Below are 18,954 nucleotides of genomic sequence, written 5' to 3'. Positions count from 1 at the left end.
CTGTTGCTTTTCTCAGGATCACCACTTTTGAGGCCTGGTCATTCTTGGAAAGTTCCAGCATCTCATCTCAAAGAGCCAAGACAATGCTTCAACTCATTCCTCCTCTGCCTCTTCAGGACATTGCGTGTTCTTCACCTCTCTTCATCTTCTGCATCTGAAGACCTGGGGCTCAAGGTCAAGGACTTGTTGGGGGAAGGTGTACTCAGCCTCATGGAGGTATCTGTCTGTTCTGGCTTGTTTTGGTGCTGGGGGTTCTCTACAGAGCAGAGGTGAGGGCGCAGCATAGTTGTGCTGCTGCTGGATTTCCAGACTGCACCATTTGATGCTGGCCACAGTTTGCGAACGGGGTCCGGTTTTTGGAGATTTCTCCTTGACAATGCTCTCCACTGCCACCCTTTGCTTCTCAATGGTTACAACATTAATCACTTCTTGAGTCACTGGAGCATGAAGAAACACTGCCTGTTGACAAATAACCTTTACCATCTGAATTTGGATCCTCATTCCCTTGGTGTAGCATCTCCAAACCAGAACCACTGATATCCTGGAAGAACTGTGTCTCAATCCCAGACATCAGGGGGCTGGACACAGGGAGTGCATCCTCTCTGAGGTGCAACATGGCATCGCCTTTGAAATCTCCTATGGCGTCGAATCTGTCCGGGTACACTTGTTGTAGGTCCTGGACTGAATCAATGTGGGTACCCTTGGTCTCTTCTGCTGTAATGCGTACCTTGGTGATCTTGTGGGCACTCACAATGTTGAGGTCCTCACACGCTGGTAGTCCTGCCACAGCTGGTCCGCTCGTGTCCACCAGGTAAAATATTTGTGATTTCCATGCCAACTTGCCATAGCTGCATTGCATTGTTAGTATACCACTGCAAGGGATGGGTGACCCATTGTATGCAGTTAACTTTGCAGTTGTCGGTTATATCATTAATTTCCAAAGACCCCGTTACATATCCTTGAGGATTCAGACTAGTAGGATATTTGCACTAGCTCTGGTGTCAATCTTAGTCCTGAGTGTGTGTTTGCCAACTTTCTTTGGGCACATGATCCCAATAGTAGCAAAAGCTTCCAGCTGGTTGACTTCATCAACACAATGCATCAGGTTGACAATGTGAAACGCCTGATCGTCTTCTGGCTGAGAATTGCTCCACTGAGTCTTGTCTCAGGTCTATTTCACTATGGACTTGGTGTATCGACTTGCTTTTACGCAGATCTCTTGTGCTCTCCTTGCTGCTGTGCCTGTCTTCTGTTAGTTTGTGTCCTATTGTGACTTCTGGCTGCATCTTTGGAGCCAGATTTCTTGCATAGGTGGACCCAGTGTCCTTTTGCACCCCACACCTTGCACAGATCTTGAAATACAGGACAACTTTGTGGTGAATGGGACAAACCACACAGCTTGCTTGCTTGCTCTTTTGTGACCTGGTTACCGTGCCGATACTGTTGGCTGCAATGAGTGCTTGCAGATGCTGTTGTCCAGCTACAATGGCTTCGTAGTTCCTGCCATTTTCTAGCAACACGTCAATGTTGTGACCTTTCTTTTTCCCCAAGAGGTCTTTTTGAAATGCTTCAATAGGTGTTGAGACACTTATCAGCTCCATTATTTGCTCCAACAGCTCAATTTCTGAAAATCACATTTGTTGCCAGTTACTGATGAATTGATCTATTGATTCCTGTGGCTGCTGCCTGTCCGATATCAATTCCAGGTGATGAATTCTAAAATTCACTCTTACCCGAAGCTGATTTTCTAGCACTTTCCTTATCTTTGCAGGATTTTTCTGTTCCTTTTCAGATAAGCCAGAGGTATTGATTAATGACCCCTCATTTCCAACTGCTATCAGTATTTTCACAGCTTGCTTCTCTGGTTCTGCACCACTTGGTCGATGAAGCATAACTGCATTCTTTGTTTAAAAAATTTGAACTCAGATAGAATACCTTACCAATTCATGCTGGGAAATTTGATATCCATCCTTCTCCTGTTCTTTTGCTTTCTGCTCTATATTTAAGTTTATTCAGCTGTATGCCTTCAGCGCTGTACTTGTTATGGCTTTTCTATCTGTGGCTTAAAATTTGTTTTAAACTTGTATTAACTCTGCGCTGTTCCCCCTTTAAGAAATTCTTTTTTCAGGCTAGCTTGATAGAATAGTGTAACAGGTGCTTGAGAGTGTTCTATGTTTGTTTATTTCTCTTTCAGCACTTTTCTGAAATGTTTACACAGTTGCTTACTGGAATTCACAGAGCTGTTTGATAGTTCCAGTTGTTTTTTTTTTGCTAGAGTTTATTTACCTTGTTCATGCTTAACTGGTTTAATGGGTTTTTTTCTCTCACAGCTGTGGCTGCATTATTGGAGACTCTGCTGTGTTCGTGGTTTCCTAAGCGCTTTTTTTCCACTTCACTATCGGACATTGTTTTCTTTTTCTCAGTTCATGCACTTTTCAGGGTTTCCCCTTTTTTACCTCTTGCTCACAAGGAGCCTTTAGAAAATGAATTTTTTTTTAACTCTTCAAAAGGTTTTTTAAAACTGGTATTTCTCGATCGTCGGCATAATGACTCACCCGATCGCTTGCTTTTCAGCCAGGTTCCTTCCTATGGAGCTTTTCTCAGCCTTCTAAGGTATATATCTTTCATTCTTTTCAGGTACTTGTTTTAAAGTTTCTTCACTTGTTTCTTCAAATTCTCTCTTCTGTTTTCTGTGCTTCTTTTAAATTTTGTTTGCTGTTTTACCTGTGGTGTTCAAGCTTATATCTTGCCTTTTCACCACCGCTGTCAGCATATCATGAGTTTCATTGCTTTCTTGAGCAACACAATGAGGTATGTGGATTCCAGTTCCTTGAAGATCTCTAGGAGGTTTATTAACAGCTAAACTAGTACATACAATACAGAGCAAATTATATACAGGACCTTTATTTTTATTTTATTTAGAGATACAGCACTGAAACAGGCCCTTCGGCCCACCGAGTCTGTGCCGACCAACAACCACCCATTTATACTAACCCTACATTAATTCCATTTTGCCTGCCACCTACCTACACTAGGGGCAATTTACAATGACCAATTTACCTATCACCTGCAAGTCTTTGGCTGTGGGAGGAATCCAGAGCACCCGGCGAAAACCCACGCGGTCACAGGGAGAACTTGCAAACTCCGCACAATCAGTACCCAGAATCGAACCCGGGTCCCTGGAGCTGTGAGGCTGCGGTGCTAACCACTGCGCCACTGTGCCGCCCCTAGGGCGTTACAGTGCAGTGATTATTGCTTCTAGTCCCATGACTACATTGTGACGGAAACCACTCCTGCCAAAATAAAACATATTAATTTCGTCATATGGAACATTATTTTTGAACTGTTACCGGACATTGAACAAACTTGTTTAAAAAGACCACAAAACAGTAACTGAAAACATGGCTGCACATCTGCATTCTAAAAGACAGCTACATGGAAAGACAATGGGAGTCCCTGATTCAATTAGCCAGATGGGTTTTGTCAATAGCGATGATAAAGAGACATTGAGAGTCATTGAATGTATAAAAGCCAGCATTCCACATCCCCCCCCACCCCCCTCCTTAGAGTGTTTGGTAAGCTTGGAGGAATCTACAAATCTCGCAGGCAAGGCAGCTCCAAACAAAGAATAACCTGCTGGCCAACTGGGGCTTTTTGAATTGTGCCTGACACAGAAAGGAAGACACTGCAATTGAACTTCAAGAAGAGAGCACCTCTCTCTCTCATGCAAAATTCCAGGGACCCACACATGTAACTTCATCCTCAAGACTGAAGACCAGCGAAACAAGTTTGAAAGTGTGCACTGGGTCCCAACGAGAACCGCAAGACTTAACTTCAACCAAAGACTTTACATCCAACTCAAAACCAGTAACTGAATTTCCATCTACTACTTCAAACCTTCCCCCCCACTTTAATTCTTTCTCCTCTGTCTCTATTTGCCTGTGTTTGTCACATATGCATGCAGCGTGGTCGCGTTGCATATTTTTAGTAGTTTTAACTGAGTTAGAGTTTTAAAGTGAATAAACTTACACCTTTCTTGTTTAAATCTGAGAAAACCTGTCTGGTAGATTTCTTTGCAATCACAATTAGTGAGCAGTGAGCAAGGACTCACTGAGGGGAAGCTAAAAACACTGTTTTAAAAGTAAAACCCTGTAACGGCCAAATCAGGAAAAGCCCTAGTCCCCTTCTTCACCTGGTCGTAACATCATCCTGGTACTTAGCACATTAGCATACTGAGTTCTTAAAGGGACATCACTTTTAAAACGATCATACAACAACCTGGCGAGCATCCCCCCCACCCCCCTGATTTCCAGTATCTGTACCTTTTTGCTTTAAAAATATTTATTTTGAGATATATGCATCGTTTGTGCTAAAATGTCTCATGCCATAAGGGTCATGTTTTGTAAAGCAACCCAGTGTCCGCTGAGCAGCCACTGAAGTTATATTAGATTTCTGCTGGTAAAAGTTTGACTTAGTTTGTTGAAAATCCAATTAAAATGCTTAATTTTTCAATTTTTAAAAAATTGATGAACAGACAGTTCTATGTAGATCCATTTTTCATACAAACACAATCCTGCACTGAAACACTATTATTGAGGTGAAACTATAGTACTTGTAAGCAGATTTCTGTAATAGTGGAATTCAGTGCAGGGGAGAAGAATGATTAAAAATTAGAATATGCAAACTAAAGTACACAAAGAAATAAAAAAAAGTACATCAATTTAAAAAGAAAAAGCCATCCACTTACACTGACATCCCATTGGATCATCTGCACTTAGTCCAAAGAAACCTTCTTTGCACAGATCACAGCGCTCACCCTCAACGTTTAGCTTACAGCGGCACTGTCCCGCAATGAGATTAGCTGTTAAGTCAGTGTGACCGTCACAGATTCCACCATTTAATGATCCAGCAGGGTCACAATTACAATCTGCATTAACAGGAGATTGAAGTAATTATACATTAAACGCTGCCAATTTGTTCACTTGCCTGCTTGAAATATAGATTTTTTTTAAACCTTGTTTGCAAGATTGAATTTGAGTTAAAGACAACATATAAACTTTTAATTACCCTTGGTTCAATTTTACATTTCAAACTATAAATTGTCTAATTACAATGAAATCTGAATTTATTTTGGCATATCATATTGAAAGATTATTTTTGTACATAGTCTACTCTTATTTTTTTTTTCAATTCTTTCATGGGATATAGGTGTTGCTGGCAAGACCAGCATTTGTTGCCCCTCCCTAATTGCCCTTGAAAACTGAATGGCTTGTTAGTCCATTTGAGTGGGCAATTAAGAGTCAACCACATTGCTGCGGGTCTGGAGTCACATGTAGACCAGACCAGGTAAGGACGGCAGATCTCCTTCCCAAAAAAGACATTAGAGAACCAGATGGGTTTTTACAACAATTAATGATAGTAATGGTGCCGTGAAACTTGAGACTCACTTTCAATTCTAGATTTTTATTAATAAATTGAATTTAAATTCAAACAGCTGCCGTGGTGCAATTTGAACCCGTACCCTCAGGGAATTAGCCTCGGCTTTTGGATTACTAGTTTAGTGACATTACCATTATGCCACTGTCTCTCCCCAAGATCATTTAATTCGAATTATTGGACAATTCAAATTTTGGTGTAAAATAACAGAGTTTGTCAAGAATGCTGCACGAAGAAAAGAACCACATTGAAGCTCATGCTCCATTTCAAACTCTTGAAGTTCCCTCAAAAAAAAGTATCAAACAGATCAGTGTCATTCACTTCTTTCACAGATCTTGGTGTATCAAATAACAGTACTTACGTTCACATACGTCACTGGCACGAATATTTCGATCTGGATGCTGGTAGTAGAAAGGCTTGCATTGTTCACAGTGCTGTCCCATTGTATTATTCCGACAGCCATCACAAACACCACCACTGACATTACTAGATGCTATATACACAGCCATGTCGAAGTGACATTTATCAGCATGTCCATTGCAGTTACACCCTGAAATTTAAAATAGAGAAAACACAAATTTAACATATCCAATGTTAGCAGTAAAAAGGTATGAATTCGAATCATACACGTTAAAACAGACTAAAATCCAATGCACAGGTAAAGGATAAATGGTCCCACCCATCCAAGTGCTGGTCTCTGGCAGCTAATCAGTGTAAGCAGACTTTCTGAAGAAGGGTGTTACATTCCAGCTACATATAGCTTACCAGCACCTGCAGGTTTGCAAGTGAGTGAAAAAATGTTTTTGTCTGATAACACGAACGGGAACATTTTGCTACATTAAAGGCACTATTTAATGTCAAGGCAGTACTAGATTTCAGTGCTCTTTCATAGTAAAATCAGAGGAAGAGAGGTTTTTTTTTTACAGAGGATGAGTGGCCAGGCCACTGAAGTTATTTAACAACCATATTGTGCAACTCATACAGTGTAGGGATGTTATTGTGGAAAAATGAGATCAAAAGGATTGAATAACCTTCAACATTTGCGAACTTTCCAACTGCAAAGATAGGTGAACATTCTTGCCCCACCCCCCCCCCAGAAAATATAACTTTGTTGCCTATATAGTATTTATTAATAATTTCCATTTCCCTGATGGGGTACTATTACAAGAAGCACTGACCGTGCTCTGATATGTCATCCAAGTAGCCATTTTTCATTTGCGAGCCTCAATACTGAATGTCAGTAAGATATATGACAGCAAGAGCAGTGGTTGCTGGATAGCGATTGGGAGCAAGAATAATATACAACAAAACATTGTGCCATTTTGCTTCAAAACTGCAAAATCTCATCCTATTCATAGAAAATTTTAGAGGCAATTATATTATAAACTTGAAAACCCTTTTAGCTGTTATCTGAAACAATTTGATCATCTTTGAGAAATGTGAGACAATGCACTCCATTTGAGAGATAACTACATGTTTCCAAGGGGATGGGTGGGTGAATAATGTGGCTGGCTAATTGCCCAAGTTTACAAATCAATGAGCATCTTTCTCACATTTATTGTTATTACATGTTGTTATTGATGTTATTGCTTGTGAGCTTGCAGTCTTATAGCTATTATTTTAGGCAATCTACTTGACTCGAAGTGTCAGGTGTCAAAAGCAACCTATCAACCAAAGCATGTGCTATCCACCTAAAAGGTAACTGATAAATAACATGTTACATGCCTATGTGAGAGAATTGCTTTGATTTGGATATCAAAAGTCTATTTACTTGGGAGTGGTATAAATGCTGCTAAGATTTCCCTATTCTGCAATCTCCTGGTTTCCACATAATAGTGGAAGAGTATCTATATCACAGTGATAACGTTTTAATTGAGACTTTAATGAAAGGACTTATGTTTGAACACTCTACATTCAAGATAGTTTCAAGTATTGCATAAGTCAAGCATAATTTACAGTATTGCTTTTACTTCTCTGTATTTGTAAATCTTGTGACAAAAAGTTGACTACTTGTTTTATCAGTAGGAAACCAGTAAAAAGATCCGACAGTGTGATATTTTCTTTCAGAGTGCACAGAAATAAAGCTGGGCAACCATTCAACATCCAGTGTGAAATATCATGATAAAAAGATCAATCGTATGACATATTGCACTCATTCATGAGATGCACATGTGTTCATGTTATGCACCTTAAGGGATATGGTTCTGTCTGCCTATGGATTCTGAATTTTCTGTGAGCATTAATAGTTGGGAAGAAAGTCGGAACCACAACAGGAAGCATGTTTGCTTCTTCACTCAGTAACCTATGGGTATGATAGTTGATTATAACCAACCCTACTGTCACTTTAGCTTAGGTTGGTGAACTCAGTACAAATTGAACCAAAGGCCTTTTTGGTCTGTACTCAATGGATAAACTTTGAGCTTTTGGGAAATCGTGTCCATTTTTTATTTTAAAGATAAAGAAAGCTACAAATGTCGGGTGCATGTAGACAGCAAGTAAAAAAAGGAAAGCATTTATCATCACATTTTAAATATTTTGACTAAGGGATTGTTTAAGAAGGGGAAAATAGAGTACGAGAGCAAGCTTGCGGGGAACATAAAAACTGACTGTAAAAGTTTCTATAGGTGTGTGAAGACAAATGTAGGTTCCTTACAGTCAGAAACAGGGGAATTTATTATGGGGAACAAAGAAATGGCTGACCAACTAAATGCATACTTTGGCTCTGTCTTCACAAAGGAGGACACAAATATCACACCAGAAATGTTGGGGAACGCAGGGTTTAGTGAGAGAGAAGAACTGAAGGAAATCAGTATTTGTAGAGAAATGGTGTTGGGGAAATTGATGGGATTGAAGGTCGATAAATCCCCAGGGCCTGATGGTATGCATCCCACAGTACTTAAGGAAGTGGCCCTAGAAATAGTGGATGCATTGGCGGTCATCTTCCAAGATTCTATAAACTCTGGAACAGTTCATACAGATTGGACGGTAGCTAATGTAACCCCACTATTTAAAAAGGAAGGCAGAGAGAAAGCAGGGAATTATAGACCAGTCAGCCTGACATCGGTAGTGGGGAAAATTTTTGAGTCCATGATCAAAGATTTTATAGCAGAGCACTTGGAGAACAGTAGTAGAATCAGACAGAGTCAGCATGGATTTACGAAAGGGAAATCATGCTTGACAAATCTACTAGAATTCTTCGAGGTTGTTACTAGTAGAGTTGATGAGGGGGAGCCAGTAGATGTGGTTTATTTGGACTTTCAGAAGGCTTTAGACAAAGACCCACATAAGAAATTAGTGTGTAAAATTAAAGTGCATGGGATTGGGGGTAGTGTATTGCGATGGATAGAAAATTGGTTGGCAGACAGGAAACAAAGAGTAGGGATAAATGGGTCTTTTTCTGAATGGCAGGCAGTGACTAGAGGGGACCGCAGGGATTAGTGCTAGGACCCTAGCTAGTCACAATATATATTAATAACTTTGATGAGGGAACTAAATTTAATATCTTCAAATTTGCAGATGACACAAAACTGGGTGGGAGGGGGAGTTGTGAGGAGGATGCAAAGAGGCTTCAGGGTGATTTGGACAAGTTGAGTGAGTGGGCAAATGCATGACAGATGCAGTATAATGTGGATAAATGTGAGGTTATCCACTTTGGTAGCAAAAACAGGAAGGCAGATTATCTGAACAGCTATAAACTGAGAGAGGGGAATATGCAACGAGACCTGGGTGTTCTCGTACACCAGTCGCTGAAGGTAAGCATGCAGGTGCAACAGGTGGTAAAAAAGGCAAATGGTATGTTGGCCTTCATAGCGAGAGGATTCGAGTACAGGCGCAGGGAAGTCTTGCTGCAATTATACAGGGCCTTGGTGAGGCCACACCTGGAATATTGTGTGCCGTTTTGGTCTCCTTATCTGAAGAAGGATGTTCACGCTATAGAGGGAGTGCAGCGAAGGTTTACCAGACTGATTCCTGGAATGGCGGGACTGACCTTTGAGGAGAGATTGAGTCGGTTAGGATTATATTCGCTGGAGTTCAGAAGAGTGAGGGGGGATCTCATAGAAACCTATAAAATTCTAACAGGACTTGACAGGGTAAATGTAGGAAGGATGTTCCCAATGGTGGGGGAGTCCACAACCAGGGGTCATAGTCTAAGGATACGGGGTAAACCATTCAGGACTGAGATGAGGAGAAATTTCTTCACCCCGAGAGTGGTGAACCTGTGGATTCGCTACCATAGAAAGCAGTTGAGGCCAAAACATTGTTTGTTTTCAAGAAGGAGGTAGATATAGCTCTTGGGTTTAAAGGGATCAAAGAATATGGGGCGAAAGCGGGAACAGGTTACTGAGTTGGATGATCAGCCATGATCATAATGAATGGCAGAGCAGGCTCGAAGGACCGAATGGCCTACTCCTGCTCCTATTTTCTATGTTCCCATGACTTGAAACTCACTTTGGCATGCATTGCTGTTGCGTCCTTCAGCAGGTTTCCAAGCCGCATCATGGTGGAAATCCTGACACAGCTCACAGTTTAAACCTTTGGTGTTATGTCGACATACACAGCGACCATGTACCTGGAAAACAATTCTTCAAAACTTATTTGACTGCCTGATAAACTGTTATTTTAATGATGTTTTGCACCACAGAAAAGTTGTCAATATTGCTTTCACATTTACTTTGATTTTAATACAAGTTTACTATGATCCTAATAATATTTATAACAATCATTAAGGTTCTAAAAAAATGCAATTGTGATATACACTGTAAAAGCTTGAGTGACAAACACATCAAAATTCTTGCAGCTCTCCAAGTTGAGAGAGTCACAATTACTAAATTACTTGTTCTCTATTTAATCCAAAAATCAAATTCCTAACCCTTGTATATGTTCACACATTTGTGTGTACACTGCAGGGTACAAAGTTAGGCCCAATTCTTCCTGGAACAAAATTATTCTCTGCGGATTGAAGAAGTAAATTTTAATGTATTAGGAATAGTATGCATTTGTATGATCTGGGAGACCATTAATCAACTGTACACCAGAGGACTATTTGGCAAGGAGGTAGTAAATTCACCATTTTTTCCCCATGCCAATTTCTAAAATGTACTAAATTATTTTTCTGCTTCATCTGCAATGAAACAGTGGAGGTGGGGGGGGGGGGGGGAAAGAGGGGGTATGTAGTGCCTTAGGTTGATTGAAGTTGAGTATTAAGCATTTCTACACTTCCATCGATCCTTTTGCCTGAAAACTGAATCATTGTATATTTAGTAGAGCACCTCAGTCAGTCATATCAAAACACCCAGACAAATGTCTGCACAGATTAAATTTTACACAATCTCCCATCAGCAAAGGGTTTTCAAATATTATGGTGACACAGCATACAGCAGCTGTGGGACACAAACATCCTGCACCACTGAATTAATGATCTCAGTCTCAAAACAGCTGGGAAACAGGAATCAGAGGCACCAAGAGGGAAACGAGAGGCAACTTTTCCCTAGACCACTCTTACATACATCCTATCAGTTAGCTCAGACTATTAGTGAAGAACTCAAAGCAGGTCAGTTGCCACTTCTATCTTGCAGCTGGGGTGTAACCCAGGAAAGGGAAAGAAAAAATAGAATTAAAAGTGGTTATTCATAAAATAAGTACAATATGCCTTGTGAGAACTAAACATTTCCAGGCTGCAATATGACCACTGTAGCAGGAAACTGAAAAACTGCCGGAGCTACTGAGAGTTCATGATCTCAAACTCCGTTTTCTCTCGAGCCTCGGAACAGGAAATGGCACAGCCAGGTCAGGGGAACTTTTCATCTGGGTTCAATTAGGCACAGATGGAAGCACCATCAAACTTCACTGTGGAGTGCCCACATTCTCAATTCAAGACTTGAAACAAAGTTTGCAACTTTCCACATTTTGTACTTGTCAGTTCAAGTTCAACACTGCAAATATATCTTTTATTGCTGTAATGATGAACATAGAAGCCATTGCAGTGAAAAGTATTTAATAACAGCTCAACACAAAAGCTAAAAATACATGTTTTCTTTACTTCAAGAAGGGCAAAGTGAATGCAAATCACTTTTGTATTGTACTCACCTTCCCGTCCACATCTTGGTCATCAGAATCATGAACAGGAGCGCACTCACTGGCATGTCCATAGCAGAAACAGTTGCCCCGAACTACCATATCATAGATAGCATAGTAATATTTTTCTTTGATTTCCATTCGTGAGTCTAATAAATTGTCACCAAGAGTATGGAGCTTGGTGAACTTTATCCTCAGGTTTGTGATCTTCAGCATATCTTCAAAATGAAACGACGCAATTAAATTAAAATCCTTCCATAAAGATCAGATGGAGTAACTCAGAAAACAATAAAATGGTTAATTTTCTCAAACACACATTCAAAACTTAATGTTTCTACTCTTTTAATTATTTACTTTTAATTACTTACTCAATTCCACTGCATTGCAAGGTTAATTAGAAACAAAAAAGCAGGTCTTCAAATGTCAACTTTAAAACTCCTGAAAACTGCCTTAAGTGACATATTTATGACAACTCAATGAAAGGTTCTGAAATTGAAATAGCTTCTCTGCTCAGTCAATCTGAATGCAGTATCAGAAATTCCAGCAAATTTAATGCAAAAGATACTGCCATCAGATTGCTAAATATCTTTTCCAATAGTATGAGTGAGCATCTTTTACAGTATTTAAAATACAAACAGAATGCAAGATTGGCATTCAAATCAGATGAAATCTATTTCAGCTGTAAAAGCAATTCAGATGCAAACAGTATGGTAGGTTTCCTCCTGAATGTCACAAGCCATGCAGATCAAAAACAGAGGGAAACTGTTGTACAAATAAAAATTCAGCTTCAGTAGAGCAGACGTAGCCCCTTACCTACCAGTTTCTGAATCTGACTTAGAGATCTCTCATTGATTAGGAATATACCAATTGTATATAAATCTGGTGGACCTGTTGTCCATTTTTGTTAAAGACTCCAACATTCAAATCTCAATTTATGTCAAATTCAGTGAGGGAAAAAATGCTTTGTTGGCAAAAAAAAGTATAATTCTTGTCCTTCTCTCCATTCTCTCTGCCCTTTTGACCAGAATATTATTGCTGTTTCATCAGGAACATAACAGCAAGATGAAATTGAACAAAAGCTGGAAGTTAAGAGCTTTAAAAAAAAAATCAACATTTTCCAGTCCTCTGCCAAAAGCAACATCCTGAAGAGGAACATCCTACACTTTACAGCAACCAGGTTATAGTCAAGTCAACAGGAAGCATGCGGGTCAGACAGGAAACTATGATTAATACAAATCCATTTATTCAGTTAGTATTGGCAGTAAGAAGATTAAATCATTGTGCCGCTGCGTAAATAGTTGACAGCAATCAGAAAGAAAAATGTGAAGTTTACAGAAATGCTTAGTTTTTATTTTAATAAATTATACTGTGGTGGTATGAACAAATCTAGAAGTAACAATTACTTTGTATTCTTCGGCTATAAGGATCTTCAATTCTAAAGGCTGGATCCAACACTCGATAGATAACCTAAAGACAGACAAGATAAATTTTACAAGATAGCTTAAGTGACAATGCATGAACATTAGACAAGCTTGGTTAATTCATGAGCCATGATAACACTTATATCTAGGTCATGGTAAGTGTCTTGGATTGAAATATTTTGAATGAACATACTACTTTAAATTGCATTTTATTACTTCGATTTTCACTATTTTGAGCCACACAGAAACAACAGCTCTGTCTATTTTCAAGCATTTGTCACAAACCTCTCCTTCTGTGGAAGGTTCAATATCAGAGTACCGAGAGTCACAGATAATGTCATCCACTTTCTTCAGAGATCCTGTTGAAATGCCCCGAAAGGATGACTCACAGTCATAAGCGTAATACCTATAGACCTGCCAGGTCTCTCCAAAATCAGAAGATCGCTCTATCATCATAGCAGCTGGACGAAAAGTCTGGAGGGGAAGACACATTTTATCTTTTCAAAAATGGAATTCTCATTAATTCAGCCAAATGTGTTTCAATAATTTGCAGGAGGGCAATGAAACATAGGGACAGGAGTCAGCCATTTAGCCCGTCCAGCCTATTAAGCTAATCAATTCCAGCCTATTAAGCCAATCAATTAGATCATGGCTGATCCCAAATCGATTTAGCCACCTTTGATCCATTTCCCTGACACCCTTATCCAACAAAGTTATCTCAATCTGTTTTAAAAATTATAATTGGCCCGGCATCCACACCCTGTTGGAGAGAGAATTTCATATTTCTACTATCTTTTATGTGAAAAACTACTTCCTGATTTTACTTCTAAATGGCCACGCTCCAATTTTAAGATAATGCCCTCTTGTCCTGTAATTTCCCCACCAATTCCCATCACCTCTCAACCTTCTAAACTGGAAGGAATACAAGCCATATTTATGCAACATGTCCTCATAATTTATCCCTTTCCGCCCCTAGAAATAAGACAGCAAGGCAATGTGAAGAACTCGAACAGCTTTAAAATGAAAAATGTCACTGACCAAAGAGTCACGGTTATTTAAAGAATGTTATGGTCCTTCTAGCCATTCCAAATTTTTGTTCTTTGCTGAAAAAGTATGTGGTTTTGAAATATCAGGCTTCCATTTTGCTCAACTCAATACTATCTAATCATTTTACTTAATGAACGGGTACATCTTAAGCTTTTTTTTTTAAATGTGGTGTTGTTTAGATTTTGTACTAGGATTGTAAAGCACACAAAGTTAGCTTAATGAATAGACATTAGATATGCTTATTTCCATCATATCTATTTAGAACATCACAAGAGAGTATTCAGTTCATAGATAATTTTTCATGGCATTAAAAACACAGCTTACAAAAATGTAGCATCCAGGAAGCTGTTTTAGGGTCTTTTCATAAACTACTTCTTCCAGGTAAATGTATGTCACCAAGGAAACTATCCATCTCTGGTATACCTAATACTTTTTGCAATTATTATAGCACCAGGTGTTTTGGGGAAAGAAAAGATTGGGAGAAACACAATTAAGAAGGGTTGTCAAATTTTACTAAATTGTAAGGTCCTCGATAATTCGGTGGTATAGGTGAGAAGTAATTGTACAATACAGACCAAGAAGGTCCCTGGTTCAATTCCTGTCTGTGGAGTAAGCTCCTCTCAAATGGTAGGGATGCTATAATTTGCCTCAATATCACTGGGATAGGGAAGATTGGGTAAATTTGATCAACAAGGGATTCTACTCATTGTTGTTACCTAGTGCCAATGGCCAGGATCAAGAGGGCAGGATTGGACTCTGACTGCAATTACTCCCCATTCCGCAAACAACCTTCAGACACTCACTGACTAGGTTGATGCATGACAGTGGCCACTTGAGTAAAGTATTGGAGAGTGACTTGTGCCAAAAGGTACTGGAAGCCTACTTGGGACTAGAAGCCAATAAAAGAACACTGCTGTTGAGTCATAATTTAAAGAATGTCTTGATCATCAAAATGCCTCAATCAGAAAAAAACAGTCCTGCGCATGGGGCAAACTTTTTATTACCACATACCTAACATTTTTTCCAAAAGAAAGACTTGCATTTATATAGTGCCTTTCACAACCTCAGGATGTCCCAATGTGCTTTACAGCCAATGAAGTACTTTTGAAGTGTAATCACTGTTGTAATGTAGGAAATATGTCAGCCAATTTGCACACAGGAAGCTCCCACAAACAGCAATGTGATAATGCCCAGATAATCTGTTTTTTGTAATGTTGATTAAGGGATAAATATTGGCCAGGACACCGCAGATAACGCCATTGCTCTTCTTTGAAATAGTACCATGGGATCTTTTCCGTCCACTTGACAGGGCAGATGGGGCCTCAATTTAACATCTCATCTGAAAGACGGCACCTCCAACAGTACTGCATTGGAATGTCAGCTTAGACTTGTGTGCTCAAGGCTCTGAACTTGAACTCACAACATCTGATTCAGAGGTGAGAATGCTACCAAGAGAGCCACGGCCAACACAAGGGGGAAGAAAGAATACTTTTGCTTTTAGGGCGGACTAATCTAGTGTGAAAAATTAATGGTTGCCTCATTGATATATTACTTGTACAAATAAACTGCTACAATCTTAAAACAAGTTTGGCTTCAAAGAAGAATTATTAAAGCTACACAATCTCAAAAATTCAGAGATTAAATGGCAGAAAATGTATTTTTTCTTGCTAAATGGATACTGGTTTGTTCTAACTTATTATGTCAACACTGGTTACAAATATACTTGCATTTCTTCAGAAAGATCCCATTGACTCCCAAATAATTGATGTATTTAGAATTCTCACTACTATTCTCAACTCTTATTAGTGAACAAGCCCTCACTTCAGTCTGCTAAACGTACTGTACATTTTCTAAAAGGTGAAGACTGCAAAACAGAAAAGGAAAAGAAAAGAAATTTAGAAACACAGAAATAATGAAGGTAATTCTCAACTCTTGTCCCAGTAACTTAAATTTTTATTACTATGCCATACCACTTCATCAAGGAGGGCTGATTAGAAGGCTGTTTCAAACTGTCAGGGGTCCAAAAGTGTATGCGAGCCACCCACAATGACTGACTGTTTTGGTAGGTACAGTAGTGCAGTTATGTTACTGGACTAAATTCAGAGAACGCAAGTTCAAATCCTACCAGGACTGTTTGAATCAAGTTTGAAAAATCTGGCAATAAGAAAAGCTGGTACCAGTAAAAGTGGCCTTGAAGCGGTCATTTTGTCTTAAAAAACACTACTGGGTGACTTATGTCCTTACCTAGTCTGGCTATGTGTGATGCCAGTCCCCACATCAATGTGGTTGACTCTTAACTGCCCTCTGAAGTGGCCTAACAAGCCACCCAGTTGTACAAGGGTAATTAAGGATAAGCAATAAATGCTTTGCCAATGATGCCACATCCCGAGAATGAATTTTTAAAAAGACACAGTCAGTGGCATCCAAACACTAACCAAGGTTGACAGTCTAAAGTGGCATTCCCTACATTATTGGGTGGACTAACTCCTCCAAATCATGGCCTCATAACATTACATTCACTCCTTAAGTATAGTATGACAAATTAAAATTAGAGAACTATTAAAACCATTCCTAATGCTTTTCAGGTGGCTATATACAGAGCAATTTTCATGGGGAGACACCATCCAAATACAGGAGAGTCTCTGCCAGATGGGGAGAAAGCAAGCATTAATTGTACATATAAATTTAAAAGACAAACTCACAATATTCCTTAAATGGAGTTTTATTAACAGAAGCCAGAGGTGTCTGTCACATCATCCCAGTGGTGATTAAAAAGTAGCCATTTTAAAGGCCTGGTAAAATCTTAGTAAAATTCACAAGCACTTCACAGGAAGTTCAATATTTTCACTACCCAAAGGAGCAATATCTTACACAAGTATAATGCATAGGAGCAATCATTACAGGTTTGGAAGCTCATATTTGTATTGCCAGTTAAAATATGTGACTCACTCATTCCATGATTGTACTGATGAAAGGTCATTCCCTGTATCCCTTCCCGTATATAAAAATTATGAATCTTTCAGGAACAGAAGCACTTGCAAGTAACTAACTGTTTACCTTGAAGGTCATGATGAGGTGTGTAAAATGGAATTCAGCCTCCAGATTCAGTTGAAGGGAAACATTTTCCACGCCTATGGAAAGAAAAAGCCAGTTCTTAATAAAAAAAATAAAAATGGAGAAAGCTCATAACAGTTTGAATAATTTTACTACGTATAATTGGTAAAATAGGATATAAATTACATAGAATAACAGGAACAGAAACAGGTCATTCAACCCAACTGGTGTTTATGCCCCACACAAGCCTCTGCCTATCCTACCAATAATACAGAAAGCAATAACTTCAGTTACACTGTAAAATCAAGGATTAATAAAACAATTACTATGTGAGAGGCAGAGTAAAGTAACAAAGTGGCAGAGTCTAAAAGAACCACAATTTGTACACGAGTAATTTGCCATTATCTTTCCCCAAGCACTTATTTCAGGCTTTTATATAGAAATTCCTTGGAAGGTGCCAAGAATGTCTCCAACAAACCAGTGTTCACATGTTCACAGTTTAACACATTGAGTTTCTATTCTCTGCTAGGTGCTTTGGTGGAGATGGTAGGTGAAGATCAAGGGTTTCTTCATAGGCTCAATGGGTGGGGGAGGAAAAGGTTATTTTGAAAAGACCACAGTATTAAGGGAATAGGTAAACTAAGTACAAATACAGCTGAACTAATTTACTTACAACCATTTATATTAAGATTTTGAGGTATGAGAATGTACAAAAAGTTATGGTCAGGCTTGGCGTACTCAGCAGAAAGAAAATGCAGGAAAATATGAAAATCATGCTAAGATTTGTCACTAGCTTTTTAAAAAAAAATGTAACCAAAGAAAGAGTTTGTGTGCAGTAAGCATTACCTTGACTATTGTAACGAAGATAGATACTGCACAAATGGTACAAGAGCATAGGAATACCTAAAGGGTCTAACTTCAAAATGAAGGAGATTGGCTGAAAGGATTCAGAAGGATTTATCCCACAATGGTAAGAGAAATCGGGGTGGGTGGTGGGAACTTTAGGACTTTGCTGGATGGATGAATTTAGAGGGGCTGAATATTTCCCATAAACCAGCTGATCTGCGGAACATTATTTTGCATGAGTAGATAAGCCATGACACTGTATCCAGCATGCATGTTTGAAATAATGACGTCACTAGAGACAACGGGCTGAAATTTTATTAGCCCTCTGGCATCGAGGATCATGGCAGGGCAGGGAGTGGGGGGTGGGCCAGGAAAATTCTTCCGCGAGAGGCCTGCCACGACCCATGTTGCCAAGAAGACCCCAACCACATTTTGCCGGAGCAGCGAGGTCTCAATGCGGCCCCCCACCGCTCGGTGGTGGAGTCTTCATTTCAATATGTTAATAAAGATTAATGCATGCAAATAAACTTACCTGGTCCCGATGGCCATCCCATGCCGATATTCTGGCCGCCAGGCCTGGTGGGGAGTGGGGAGCAGTGAAGAGTGGGGAACAGTCTTTTGAGTGTTGGGGGCGGAAAAGTGGGAAAGGGTTAAGGAGGGGGGGGGGGAAAAAAGAGGTCAGAATCTGCATAAAAGTTCTTTTGGGGGGGGGAAATTCATCGATTCTTCCTTGGGGGTGTAGGTGAGAGGAGTGACAATGTTACTGCACATGTAACTTTAATTTTGAACACTTGTTCCCTTTAAAAATGCAAATGCTGGTGAAGGGCCCTTTAAAAACGGCGCCGACGCCTGATTGCGTTGCCAGAGACGGAGCAGCCGCCCCCCTCTCAATTTTCTCTTTTTTCACCTCTCCCCAGATTGCTGAGATACTGTTCCATGAGCATAACCGCCCCCTAGCACATCAACCAAGTGATAATTCATTATCTGTGAGATAGGCCTTGATTGCTGGCTTAAGGAAGGAGCCATAACTAAGTGGATGTCCTCATCCATCAACAATTCCCAGCAGGGGAATCAC

General features: G+C 39.6%; 1 protein-coding gene across 1 annotated transcript in view; it reads right to left on the bottom strand.

Annotated features, from left to right (window-relative positions):
• Positions 1-18,954, bottom strand: part of lamb1a (laminin, beta 1a) — a 98,841-nt gene that overhangs the window by 70,610 nt on the left and 9,277 nt on the right. The window contains exons 4-10 of the mRNA XM_068059037.1: positions 17,037-17,110; positions 13,218-13,406; positions 12,915-12,978; positions 11,524-11,729; positions 9,886-10,006; positions 5,798-5,986; positions 4,748-4,927 (exon numbers count right to left, since the gene is read on the bottom strand). Coding sequence (XP_067915138.1) covers positions 4,748-4,927; positions 5,798-5,986; positions 9,886-10,006; positions 11,524-11,729; positions 12,915-12,978; positions 13,218-13,406; positions 17,037-17,110 — 1,023 coding nt within the window. The remainder of the gene's footprint in view (positions 1-4,747; positions 4,928-5,797; positions 5,987-9,885; positions 10,007-11,523; positions 11,730-12,914; positions 12,979-13,217; positions 13,407-17,036; positions 17,111-18,954) is intronic.

The sequence above is a fragment of the Heterodontus francisci genome, chromosome 27 (assembly GCF_036365525.1).
Source record: "Heterodontus francisci isolate sHetFra1 chromosome 27, sHetFra1.hap1, whole genome shotgun sequence".
NCBI classification, from domain to species: domain Eukaryota; kingdom Metazoa; phylum Chordata; class Chondrichthyes; order Heterodontiformes; family Heterodontidae; genus Heterodontus; species Heterodontus francisci.
Note: the sequence above shows the minus strand (reverse complement) of the source record. Positions and strands in the feature narration are given on the sequence as shown.